This window comes from Cucurbita pepo, chromosome LG07 (genome assembly GCF_002806865.2).
Source record: "Cucurbita pepo subsp. pepo cultivar mu-cu-16 chromosome LG07, ASM280686v2, whole genome shotgun sequence".
In the NCBI taxonomy this organism is placed as follows: Eukaryota; Viridiplantae; Streptophyta; class Magnoliopsida; order Cucurbitales; family Cucurbitaceae; genus Cucurbita; species Cucurbita pepo.
The window spans coordinates 9,787,328-9,799,828 of NC_036644.1; the positions used below are offsets into that span (position 1 = coordinate 9,787,328).

At 36.6% G+C, this 12,501-nt stretch overlaps 2 protein-coding genes and 1 long non-coding RNA gene across 5 annotated transcripts; 1 reads left to right on the forward strand and 2 right to left on the reverse strand.

Annotated features, from left to right (window-relative positions):
• On the reverse strand, positions 1 to 6,073 carry LOC111798066. Of its 3 annotated transcripts, XR_002815650.1 has the most exons (7): positions 5,961 to 6,073; positions 5,434 to 5,707; positions 4,812 to 5,030; positions 4,062 to 4,202; positions 3,849 to 3,942; positions 308 to 402; positions 1 to 209 (listed from the first exon to the last, which is right to left on the reverse strand). It is a non-coding gene; the product is annotated as an uncharacterized LOC111798066 (long non-coding RNA). The 3 variants fall into 3 exon arrangements; XR_002815649.1 differs by having other exon boundaries at positions 1 to 402; positions 4,812 to 4,963; XR_002815648.1 differs by having other exon boundaries at positions 1 to 402.
• LOC111798064 (transcription factor WER-like) lies at positions 5,028 to 6,231 on the forward strand. The gene is made up of 3 exons (XM_023681018.1): positions 5,028 to 5,181; positions 5,387 to 5,516; positions 5,623 to 6,231. The coding sequence occupies exons 1-3, from the start codon at positions 5,052 to 5,054 to the stop codon at positions 6,077 to 6,079; spliced, it is 717 nt and encodes a 238-aa protein (XP_023536786.1). The 5' UTR covers positions 5,028 to 5,051; the 3' UTR covers positions 6,080 to 6,231.
• On the reverse strand, positions 6,093 to 8,520 carry LOC111798065. Its single transcript, XM_023681020.1, has 3 exons — positions 7,925 to 8,520; positions 7,749 to 7,800; positions 6,093 to 6,551 (listed from the first exon to the last, which is right to left on the reverse strand). Exons 1-3 carry the CDS (start codon positions 8,084 to 8,086, stop codon positions 6,460 to 6,462), a joined length of 306 nt encoding a protein of 101 aa, XP_023536788.1. The 5' UTR covers positions 8,087 to 8,520; the 3' UTR covers positions 6,093 to 6,459.
• Positions 8,521 to 12,501: the final 3,981 nt, after the last annotated feature.

Below are 12,501 nucleotides of genomic sequence, written 5' to 3' on the forward strand. Positions count from 1 at the left end.
TGATGGAAAAGGACACTTTGAAAAGTCCATCTTGGATTATATCATTCACACATACAAGGTTCTTTCTTTCTTTCTATTCTTTCTACTTATCCCTTTCTCGTTTGATTTTGTGCCATCCATATAAGAAGAAGATAAAGACTATGGAACGAGAGAACCTAGGGTGTTACTTGAGGAGTCGAGGTATTGGATAATGAATTTCTTGTCTTGTCCTGAAATGAGAGGGAAGGTCGACTTGACTTGAGTCGTGTACTGTTTGAAAGAGAGTAAAACGACCTGAAAGTCCAAGAGCTAATCGAGAATCACCTACTTGATTGATAGATATAACTTTTTATAGCTGCTTTATCTGGGTGAAGTCGTGCAAATATGCTCTTCAACTTCGAATAAGGGTTGAGGATGAAGTTTCTATTTGTAGAGAAAGAAAATAGTTAGATCAGTGTACGAATTTTAATGGTAAAGACGTAATTCCATACGGCTAAACTCTTAATTTGATTGACTATTGAAACCAATATTTGATGAGCTATAACATTTCTTCAACGAGTTAGATCACACCAACTATATATATATATTTTATGTATATTCAACTAGACAGACTAATACATCACTCACATATTTACGAATAATCCTGTAACAACCCAAATCCAACGCTAACAAACATTGTCTTCTTTGAGCCTTCCCTTTCAAGCTTTCCCTCAAGATTTTTAAAACGTGTCTACTAGGGAGAGATTTCCATATCATTATAAATAATGATTCCGTTCCTCTTTTCAACCGATGTGAGATCTCACAATTCACCCCCCCTTCGAGACCCAGCGTCCTCGCTAGCACTCGTTCTTCTCTCCAATCGATATAAGATCTCACAATCCACCCTCCCTTCGAGACCCAGCATCCTCGCTGACACTCGTTTTGGTGTACCCAAAGAGGACAGTATCTGCTAGTGGTGGACTTGAACCGTTACAAATGGTACAGAGCCAATCGCAGGACGATGCAAAGTACTAGTCGAAGTAGGGCTAGACCTTTTCCATAGTAGACGCGTTTTAAAACCTTTAGGGCTAGACCTTTTCCATAGTAGACACGTTTTAAAACCTTGAGAAAAAACCTAATGAGAACCGGCTTGAACTGTTACAAATTCAACCAAACTTAAACTACTAGGTAGATATGTCACTATGACAATGTCAGTATGATTATGATGCATAGAGATGGAAGGGTATAGTCAATAATATAGCATAAAGAGAGCAAACTGTGTGTGCCTTTCAAAGAGTTCAAATATTCCCAAGAAAAGAAAAAGAAAAAGAAACAGCAAACAGAAACAAAATGAGGAATCAGAGGGGGGGCTGTTTTGAAGGGTTTGATTTGAGAATGATTGCAATTTTTGGGTTCCAACTTTAACAGAGAGGGAATCTCAGCTTAGAAAAATAAAGATGGGTATGTGATTGTGGAATTAGTGGGAAAAAGTGGAAGGGAATCACAGCCTCTAAGAGGCCCAAATGTGTCAAATCCTTTCATTTCTATGCTTTGGAATTTGTGCTCTTATTGGGTAAAAGCTGCCCTCTGTTTCTTTTTGTTGGTGTTCAGTTCTAGGAACAGTAAAAAAACCTTCATTTTTACCCCACTGGTAATTTTCTATGGACTCTCTTAATGTTTGGGTGTTTTCTAAAAGGTTTCAATGAAGTTCTTAAGTAAATTAACAAAACCTTTCATGTAACATTTTTTTAGTCCAATACTTTAAAAAGTTGTAAGTTTTATCTAAATATATACCTTTTTAATTCATATTCTAATGTTTTGTTATACAAGAATAAAATGGAATGTTTTTTCTTTCTCTTTTTTTTTTTTTTTCTAACTGGAACATACCTAAACAGACAAATGTACATCTTTGACGACTACTACTACGACGAAAAAAAAAAAAAAGCAAAAACAAAAACAAACAGAGGAATGTTGTACAAGTTTTTTAAAATAACATTATTAAGTATAATTTAAAAGTAATAAAAATGATAATATTCAAACATATGGAATAACAAATACAATATTTAGATAATTATATCAATTTAAACTCTTAAATTTTAAAAATATATTAATTTACAACCTGCTATAATTTCATTAATTAAACTCTGAAGACACTGTCAACTTTTTCAACTTAGAACCAACACAAATGCAATTTATTAAAAGATTGTATTAATTATAGAAATTCTTCAATAATTGGTAGTTAAAAAGATTAAAATTTCTTAGCTTACGCTCTACAAATGATCTAGTGATAACAAGGTTATTTATACTAGTTAAGTTACATGTTCTCGATCATCTCGATCAAGAGAGTTTTGTATCTTTGACCAAAAAATCAAAAGTTAAAATACTCCTAACCATGGTTTTAAACCTAAAATAAATAAATAACTAAATATACAAACAAATAAAAAAATAAAAGCAAATGCAACTAAAAAACCTTGGCTCAGATTTTAAGAACGTATTGAAGTTAAAAAAAGAAAGTCATTCTATTTTATCTTTATACTTTCGATTTAGTAATTATACTACGAATATATCAAAAAATAAAAAAAATAAAAAAATAACATTTTAACACAAAAAAAAGGGAAAGCAAAAAAGATAATAATGTTACTGAGCTTAATTTCTAAAATTAGAAAACTAAAAACATAGTTAAACAGAAAAGCCCCAAGAAAACATAGTTATTAAGCTTAATTGTTTTTTTTTGTTTTTTTTTTTGTTTTTTTGTTTTTTTTTTTTTGCAATCTAAATTATGGAATCCATGAAGGAGGTTCCGTCCAAGGCATGATGAAATCCTATCCCAACAAACACTATTTCTTTGATTTAGAGAACTGTTGGGCAGAGGGAGGTACAAAACATAGTGGGAAAGGAAAAGAATGGGTAGCTATCTCATAGCAGAAAAGGAAAAAAATGAGTTATAATTGAGCAATATTTCTGTGGCAGCAGAACACCCAATTCACATTTATAATTGGTTTTCGAACGAACTTTTAATTTTGTGTCTAATAGAGTTTGTGATATATTCGACATTTTTTAAATTAACCAATCGTTTATATATAAATTTGTACGTTTAAGTTTTTATTATGTACAATTTAATTTTATGTCTAATAGATCGGTTGGTTTTAAAGAATATTGATTATGTTAGGAACCTTACCCAACAAGATTGAAAGTTTAGGGTATTAAATGGTTTTTAAAGTCATGTAATAGCCTAAACCCACCACTAGCACATATTGTCTTCTTTTGACTTTCTCTTCAAGGTATTTAAAATGCGTCTACTATGGAAAAGTTTCCACACTCTTATAGAGAATACTTTGTTCCACCTCTCCAATCGATGTGGGATCTCACAGTTTACTCCCCTTCGAGGTCCAGTATCCTTGCTAGCACTCGTTCCCTTCTCCACTCGATGTGGGATCTCATAATCCACCCCTCTTCAGGACCCAACGTCTTTGCTGGCACAACGCCTAATGTCTGGCTCTGATACCATTTGTAACAGCCTAAACCCACCGCTAGCCGATATTGTCCTCTTTGGACTTTCCCTTTTGGGCGTCCCCTCAAGGTTTTTGAAATGCGTCGGCTAGGGAGAGGTTTCCACACCTTTATAAAAAATGCTTCATTCCCATTCCCCTCCCCATCCGACGTGAGATCTCAATTAGAGATTTATACAATAGTTTTTAAAGTTAAAAGGACTCCATTCTGCAGCTCACACCAAATGTTAACGTATAAAATTAAAAGTACCATAAAATGTTGAATATTTGTTTTTTACGAAGAGATGAAGAAACAAGAACAATCACAAAAACCAAACCCGACCCTCTTATGATATGCCTACTCAGTTCAGAAACAAGAGTTTGTAAGGAGTGTGCGTGTACCTGATGGAGAAGCAGGCGGGCAGATGCAAAATGGAAAAATCATAGTGATGAGGGAAGAACAGTATCTGAATGAATATGGAATCTTTACGAGCGCCTGCAAGTAGAAAAATGGATAGAGAAATGGCAGAAAAATGTGAGCAATCATATCAATCTCTTCTGTCTCAGTAACAATGCCAATGAACACTTCAATTATTTTTCTTTTCAAATTTGTACCTCAAAAAGATGACCCAATTGGCTGGTTCCTTCTCTAGCAAAAGCTGCATTGTTTTTCTTTGAGTGGCTCCTCACGAAAGCTTGTTAAATACTTAAGCTTCCAACAGATAGTAGGTAGTACCTTCCTTCACATGACCCTCCCTTCACATGACCCACAATAAAAGTGAAAGGGTCCGAAAGTTTCATTGTCGTCATTGTTATTGTGAGATCCCACATCAGTTGGAGAGTAAAACGAAACATTCTTTATAAGGGTATGGAAACCTCTTGCTAGCACACGCGCTTTTAAAATCTTAAGGGAAAGCCTGAAAGGGAAAGTTCAAAGAGGACAATATCTAATAGCGGTGGACTTGGGCAATCAGAGCCAGACACGGGCGATGTGCCAGCGAAGAGGCTAAGCCCCGAAAGGGGAGTGGACACGAGGCGGTGTGCCAGCAAAGACACTGGGCCCTGAAGGGGGTGGATTGGGGGGAGGGTCCCACATTGATTGGAGAAGGGAATGAGTGGCCCTAAAGGGGGTGGATTATGAGATCCCATGTCGGTTGGGGAGGAGAACGAAACATTCTTTATAAGGGTATGGAAACCTCTCCCAAGCAAACGCGTTTTAAAAAACCTTGAGGGGAAACTAGAAAGAAAAAACCCAAATAAGACTCTATTAGCGGTGGGCTGAACTTCTGTCTTTTTGAAACTATGTAAAATTATTATTTTAGCAACTAGGCTCAATAATAATATACGAAGAAGAGATAGAAATACCTGTCTTGATTGAGAAGCAGGCAGATTTGCTTTTAGCAAACCAGGGCCCTCACGTCAATCCACCAGCTCAAATAACGTAATGATGATGCATGCATGACCCAACAATGCAACATCCTGCGAGTAATATGTGACAGTGCTGGGTGCCCATTTTGCTGTCATATATATAGAAATCTAATCATATGAGTTATCATTACAACCTGTAAGTGTATTGTCACCAACCTGAAAGAGGAAAAAAGAGTGATGGAGGAAAGTAAAGCGACGAAGCAACAGGCAAAGAAAAATTTATGGAAATCAGAAGAAGATTTGATCCTCAGAAACTATGTGGAAACTCATGGTGAAGGGAATTGGGCAACTGTCTCCCAGGAATCAGGTAAAAGAAAAATTACCTCAAAACTATCTATTATCGATCGAGATCAAATACGCACACAGACATTTCTACATCGGCTCTTATTCATCTTTCACATAACTCTAACACAGACAGTGAGACAAAGATGTCCGGTTTNTTTTTTTTTTTTTTTTTTTTTTTTCCATTTATGTGGTGCATGTGTGTATGTGTTCCTAACCTGGTCTCTCAGGTTTGATGCGAGGTGGGAAAAGCTGCAGACTAAGATGGAAGAATTACCTCCGTCCCAATATAAAGCGCGGGGGCATGTCCAAAGAGGAAGAGGATCTAATTATCCGTATGCATAAACTTTTAGGCAACAGGTCGGTTTGTATCGAATTAATCTCCGAAGCTTAATCAATACTTATAGTAAAAAGAGTAAACTGACTGAATGTTTGGATATTTTGATGGTTAAACTTCTTCGATCAGATGGTCACTGATTGCTGGTCGGCTTCCTGGTCGAACTGATAATGAGGTTAAGAACTACTGGAATACCCATTTGAACAAGAATGGCCTGCAAGATAAAAGAAAAGTTAATGAATCAAGCAGCTGCAAGAAAAAGGATGAGGACGACGGGAATAATAAGAAGCAGAAGAAAGTTATCAACCAGACTAGCTATCCTCAACCGCAAATGTGCAGTGACAATTGGGCAAAGCAGGCACATGATATACAGAGAAGGAACCAGGAAGAGAACAGAGAAGTTACAGATCTTTGGAATATGGATGACATAACAAGTTCTCATTACAATATAAACTGTCCAATGGTACCTGCAAATAACGCGACTTTTAACTTCGACGATGAGCCTTACTTTAACCACCTTGATCCCTTCTTCCTGATTGAAGCATTTGGATGCAGTAGTGTTGATGCATCACTAGAGAACATGTGACTTGTAATTCTTTAGGTTTTGAGAAACCCCATGTTCAGGTAGGCTTTTATTGTCAAAATCCTTATTCTTTTTCACCCAGTAAGATGGCAAATTGTGCCATTGGACTACCAGTGCTTGTTAATCAAGAAGAAATGGAATGAATATCACTACAAGACTTCATCTTGTTGAACGCAATATGTCCCATCATCCAGTGGTAATGAGGATGGGGTACCAGGAGGGATGTTAGCAGCAACATTCTCCCCTGCACACGCACAATAAAGCTTCTGCATCCCTGATGGCAGCGTCAAGGTCAATGTGACCATTCAACTCATTGATAAACTTCAAGAGCGTGTCGAAGTCCATCTGCTCCTCCATTATTTTGTTATGGTAGCGCTTCAAGATCACAACACAAATGTATAGATGCAGGTGCTCAGACAGATAATGAGTCCACAACACCTCCCATAGATGCATAACCTTTCCGTATTCGAATTCTCTGTACGTGAATGAAGAAATCAGCCAAGTAATTAATAGAAAGAACACGTGAGAAACTAATTCACTATAAAAAATGTGCTTTGGCATAAAACGACATACATGACGATTAAAATGATAATAAACATCAGCATATAGGAGAACTCAAAAGAAATTTCAGATGTTTAAAATTGGCCTACCATACAAAGCGGTGGCACAAAGTGGGGGTGGCTTGGCCCTTCTATAGGAGGGAAGCCAGCTTAATTACAAGTAGAGAGCTACCCCTAATTATCAATTGTAAATGTTAATTCTCAAATAACTAACAACATAGTAATCCCACGGCAAATAAGTAACCTAAGTTGTGTATACAAAAGGATATAGTTGCAGCATGCATTCTTCAATAGCCCGCAGGAGCCCATCAGGAGCATGATATTCAGTTAAATTTGATACATTGAATGTCTTTGAGATGCAATGTTCATTGGTAGTTTAATCAAGTAAGAATTAGGCCTCAACCATTTCCATTCTATGAATTGCCTATAGAATGTTTCCAACCGATGGATACATTCAAGTACTTTTAACTAAGGTCTAGAGATCAATCTCTTATTACAAGTGTCATTCTGCTCTTCGGGCAAATATTGTCAAATTCCTCAAATGAAGATATAGAGAATAGGGAAGAAGTTTTTGTCCCAAAATGTAGCCAAACTTGGTTTCCCAAGTACTAGTGGGACAATCTTCTAACTACACTATTCTGTTAGGGATCACGGATCTCCAGAATGGTATGATATTGTCCACTTTGAGCATAAGCTCTCATGGCTTTGCTTGGGCTTCCCCAAAAGGCCTCACTCCAATGAAGATAGTATTCTTTGATTATAAATCCATGATCATTCCTTAAACTAGCCGATGTGGGACTTTCATCCAACATATTCAATCACAACTATTACCTTGCCCTATAGCCATGTAAATGATAACTATAATCTTGGCTATTATGAGTTTCTTCGATGTCAAATTTCCTAGGGCATCTGACTAGTATACCTACACATCCATCTCAAGAACATCACATATAATTTGTTGTTTTCCAGATGGTGATAATTTGTTGCTGGAGTATGGCGACGGATAGACCTCACTTCAGTGATTGACACTGCTCTAATGGCGTATAGATTTCTATCTACATTTAAGAAATGCACAGACAAGAAATTCATAGAAAGAAGAGAATGGAAACTACCTCTCTCCGATAATTTCGCATTTGAGTTTTGTCCTTCGTAAGGAATCCATGTCTACAATCAAAAACAACAACACCGATTTCGCGTCAACACAAGAAACATCTCCAGTGATGCATGAATCTCAAAATACAGATTTCTCATTCCAAATAAACAAGAAATCCTGATTAATGGTGCTTACAATGAACAGAGACGATTCTCGCTTGATCAACCTCAATCTTCCACGAATCCTTTCAGACGCAAACTGCGTAGGCTGAATCGTTACATTTTCTTTCGAATAAACAATCTCAGCACCTTCCGGTTGCCTCGATGAGCTTCCTCGACCGCTATCGGTGCGCATCATGCCTGCAGAACTCTAAACAAAATGAAAAACAGAAATAAGATGATTTGGAAGATTTTCTAGTATAATGAGTACTTCATCTTCGGTTGCGCATGGTTTCTCCGCCCTTTCCCGCGCACACTATCTCACTCTCTCCTACACAACCCTCGCAGTTACAATGTGATTAACATCTCAAAATCGTTGAAATGAACAAAAAAAATTATAGTTCTACAATTTTTGAACATCTGTTCCCACTCATACTTTTCTTATTTCAATCCCAAGATGATACTTAGTGGCCCAATGAACTTCGTATCGTGATCACGTTCGGCCGTTGATGGATCGAATCTTCTTGTTCTTACATCATCGCCATTAGTTCTTCTATTTTCAATCAACTTTCTCGTTGGATTCGATGGTTCAATTCTTCACTTCGAAGATAGTAATGGAGAGGACAATTTTGGTCAAACATTCTCATTTGATTAGGAAATGGGAAGAACAAAACATGTTTGCCATGAGTGGAGCATGCGCATGCTCTCTCATAATAACTATTATGACATTGATTTTCGACCGAGTTGAACTAAATAAAAGTAAATTATACACGAAAGTAAGACGGTTCTTAATCTAAAACGAATCGAAACGAGAGCAAAAAAGAAAAAAGTTATCAGGATTGAAGTTTCGAGTTAATTATCTCTTTAAATTGGAGCTGAACGTTGATTAAACAGACAAGGTTTAGGGTACGAGAGAATGTATAATAGCTCAAACTCACCGTTAATAGATATTGTCAGCTTTGATCCATTACGCATCATTGTCAACCTCACGGTTTAAAAATGTGTCTGTTAGGGAGAGGTTTCCACATCTTTATAAGAAATGCTTCGTCCCCTTCCCCAGCGAACGTGAGATCTCACATTTCACCCCTGGAGGGCAGTGTCCTTGCTATCTGACTCTGATTCCATTTAACATATGTTACGTATCGCCACAAGACTCACGATTTTAAAACGCGTCTGTTAGGGAGAGGTTTCCACGTGCTTGTAAGAAATGCTCTATTCCCCTCTCCAACCAATGTGGGATCTCACATTTCACCTCCCGGGGGCAGTGTCCTTGTAGATGGACTCTGATTCCAATTAACATCTGTTACGTATCGCCACAAGACTCATGATTTTAAAACGCGTCTATTAGGGAGAGGTTTCTACGTGCTTGTAAGAAGTGCTCTATTCCTCTCTCCAGCCAATGTGAGATCTCACATTTCACCCCCCGAGGGGCAATGTCCTTGGAGACTGGCTCTGATTCCATTTAACATCAGTTACGTATCGCCACAAGACTCACGATTTTAAAACGCGTCTGTAAGGGAGAGATTTCCACGTGCTTGTAAGAAATGCTCTATTCCCCTCTCCAATTGACGTGGGATCTCACATTTCACCCCTGGGAGGCAGTGTCCTTGTTGACTGGCTCTAATTCCATTTAACATCTGTTACGTATTGCCACAAGACTCACGATTTTAAAACACGTCTGTTCGAGAGAGGTTTCCACGTGTTTGTAAGAAATGTTCTATTCCCTTCTCCAACCAATGTGGGATCTCACATTTCACCCCCTGGGAGGCAGTGTCCTTAGTGACGGGATCTGATTCCATTTAACATATGTACGTATCACCACAAGACTCACGATTTTAAAACGCGTCTGCTAGGGAGAGGTTTTCACATCTTTATAAGAAATGTTTCGTTCCCCTCTCCAGCAAACGTGAGATCTCATATTTCACCCCCTTGGGGTAGTGTCCTTGCTTGCCCGGCTCTAATTCCATTTAACATCTGTTACGTATCGCCACAAGACTCATGATTTTAAAATGCGTCTGTTAGGGAGAGGTGTTCACGTGCTTGTAAGAAATGCTTTATTCCCCTCTCCAACCGATGTGGGATCTCACCGAATGTGTCTCGATCGTGGCATGCAAAAGTTATCGACTCAAATCATGAAAAGGGTATTTTTGTAATTTCGATAAAAAAGAAAAGAAATAAAAGGTACATGGAATGATAGGGCAAACCCTAGGACAATGTCTCCTTAGTGCATGGCCAAAGGTTGGCCTTGTCTTTATAGCATGGGCCTTCATCTCCATACCCTTTCATTTCTTTTTTCTTTCTTTACCATGAAGTTGTCTTCTTCAAGGGCAACATTTCAATCTTTTTACAAGGCTACAATATAGGGGACAACCCAAAACACGATAAACCAGACTTGGTCGGTTCGGTCAACTTTCGTCACCATAACGTTTCAAAATATTGATCAGAACTCAGTTTTTCGAGCTAGGGTTTCACATTGTCCGGTCATTAATTCAATACTATATGGTTTTTCCTTCTTAATTTCTGCTCTAGTACTATTTCTCGTATATATTGAATGAGTCTAACACGAGAAATTAGGTTTAAATTTCTAATGATTCTAGCTTGAGTTCTCGACTGATTCAGCTTAAGTCTGATATACTTGGACCCTTTTCAACCATTTTCAACACTTCGTGTGATATCCCACATTGGTTGGGGAGGAGAACGAAACACCCTTTATAAGGGTGTGAAAACCTTTCTCTAGTAGACGCGTTTTAAAGCCTTGAGGGGAAGCCCGAAAGGGAAAGTCCAAAGAAGACAATATCTACTAGTGGTGGGCTTGGGCTTGGGCTTGGGCGGTAACACTTCGTGAGACATTTTTATACTATTGGAAGCATTTAAGGTTAGTATGACTACTTTTTAGCTAATTTAAATTATTTAGAACAAGAATCAAGCCGTGAGGAGTCTTCTAGACGTTTTAGTTTCATTTTGATATCAAATTTGATCAAATTTTCATCGACGTTACTAATAAGAATCAAAAGTGACGATGATTTGTTTAAAGAATATAATTGAAGAGCATGGGTCAATTAAATAACTCTATTTAGTATATAGTTTAGTGGAAAATAAAAACTTTGCAAAAATTTCAAAAGTGTGACAAAATTAAAACCATACTTTATATGATTATTTTTATACCTAATTATTGGATATAATATAAAGTTAAATTTGTGACCCATTTCATTTATATTTGTCGGTAAATTTGAAGGAAAAAATGTTCCAAAGAGATAAGCTCTTTAAATCATTGCAATAAAAACACATTAAATGATGGGCTCTAAGCTCTTTTTCTTTTTCTTTTAATTATGAATTTAAATATATGTCAGAAAAATTTTCAAAATTTTTATTAGGTTAGTTTTAACGATAACAATCGGTTCTGTTCAAAATAAAGTTTGATTAAGGCACACGATCGATGATTGAATAAATTATTCCAAACCCAGAAATTTAAACAGAATTCTAACTTTAGAGTCGTTTAAAAAAACGTACATAATGAGTTTCGTTTGAACTAAAAAACCCTATTGAGTAAGGATCGGGGATGAATAAATTGAAGAATAATATTCCTAAATGTTGTGCAAAATTAAGTTTGATTAATGCACGAGATCGAAGATTGAATAAATCTTCCAAACTCAGAAATTTGAACAAAAATCTAACTTTTGAGTCGTTTTATTAAAAACCGTGAATAATCGGGGTCGTACTAAATATATGTTTATATAAGTGTAAGAAATTGAACTAAAAAACCCTATTGAGTAAGGGTCGGGAACGACAACACCTCGATGCGCTGTACCATCGTCATCTGTAACCCTAATTTAACCAAAACATAAAACCGAAAATATCGAAATTATATATATATATATATATATATATATATATATATATATATATATATATATATATATATATATATATATATATATATATAAAAAGTGCATAAATGAGGGAATGAAAAGAGATGGTGGGAAGGCAAAGGGGTCCCAAAGCCTGCAAGCTTGAGAACCAAAAAGAAACTCTACTTTGTGTGTTTTGAAACATGGAGGGATCCTCATTTCCACTCTCTTTTTGGGTACTTATAAATGGAGAAATTTAGCAACGGAATTAAGAACGAGAGTGATTAAGAGCGATGTTGGTTCAGTTTGATTTGAAGACCGAGCGAGCGGTATTTTGTAAGGAAATTAAGAAGGAAGTTAAAGATTTATAGAGAGTAATTACGAGCGATGTTGGTGCAGTTCAATCTGAAGTCCGAGTTTTGTTTTATTTGAAAATTCTGCCTCGGATTGAGCCGCGCCAATATCACTTCGTTCTTTCGGTTTGAGTCTTTTCTTTGTTTTGGTTTGTAGGGTTTTTATCGTTTGATCTTTTTTCAATCGTGCGTGCATGTTTCAATATACGTAAGGTTGCATCATTTTTAAGTTAAAATGTTCTACCTCTCCCCCTAACTAAACTCTCATGTTCAAAGACAAAACGATAATTTATGATGATTTAACAATTTAGTTATCTTAATAGTAAAGACGGACATTTAATTTACATTCATGAAAGTTTAGAGGTAAAAAATGATTTTTAATTAATTTTGGTTCTCTATGTTGCGTGGCCGAT

Excerpts from the sequence above, each read along its gene's own strand:
- LOC111798065 (XM_023681020.1), bottom strand. The coding sequence starts at position 8,086 with ATGATGCGCACCGATAGCGGTCGAGGAAGCTCATCGAGGCAACCGGAA. Across the intron at positions 7,801-7,924 it reads GAGAATCGTCTCTGTTCATT|ACATGGATTCCTTACGAAGG; the intron begins GTAAGCACCATT and ends TTTTGATTGTAG. Across the intron at positions 6,552-7,748 it reads TGCGAAATTATCGGAGAGAG|AGAATTCGAATACGGAAAGG; the intron begins GTAGTTTCCATT and ends ATTCACGTACAG.
- LOC111798064 (XM_023681018.1), top strand. The coding sequence starts at position 5,052 with ATGGAGGAAAGTAAAGCGACGAAGCAACAGGCAAAGAAAAATTTATGG. Across the intron at positions 5,182-5,386 it reads AACTGTCTCCCAGGAATCAG|GTTTGATGCGAGGTGGGAAA; the intron begins GTAAAAGAAAAA and ends CTGGTCTCTCAG. Across the intron at positions 5,517-5,622 it reads CATAAACTTTTAGGCAACAG|ATGGTCACTGATTGCTGGTC; the intron begins GTCGGTTTGTAT and ends TTCTTCGATCAG.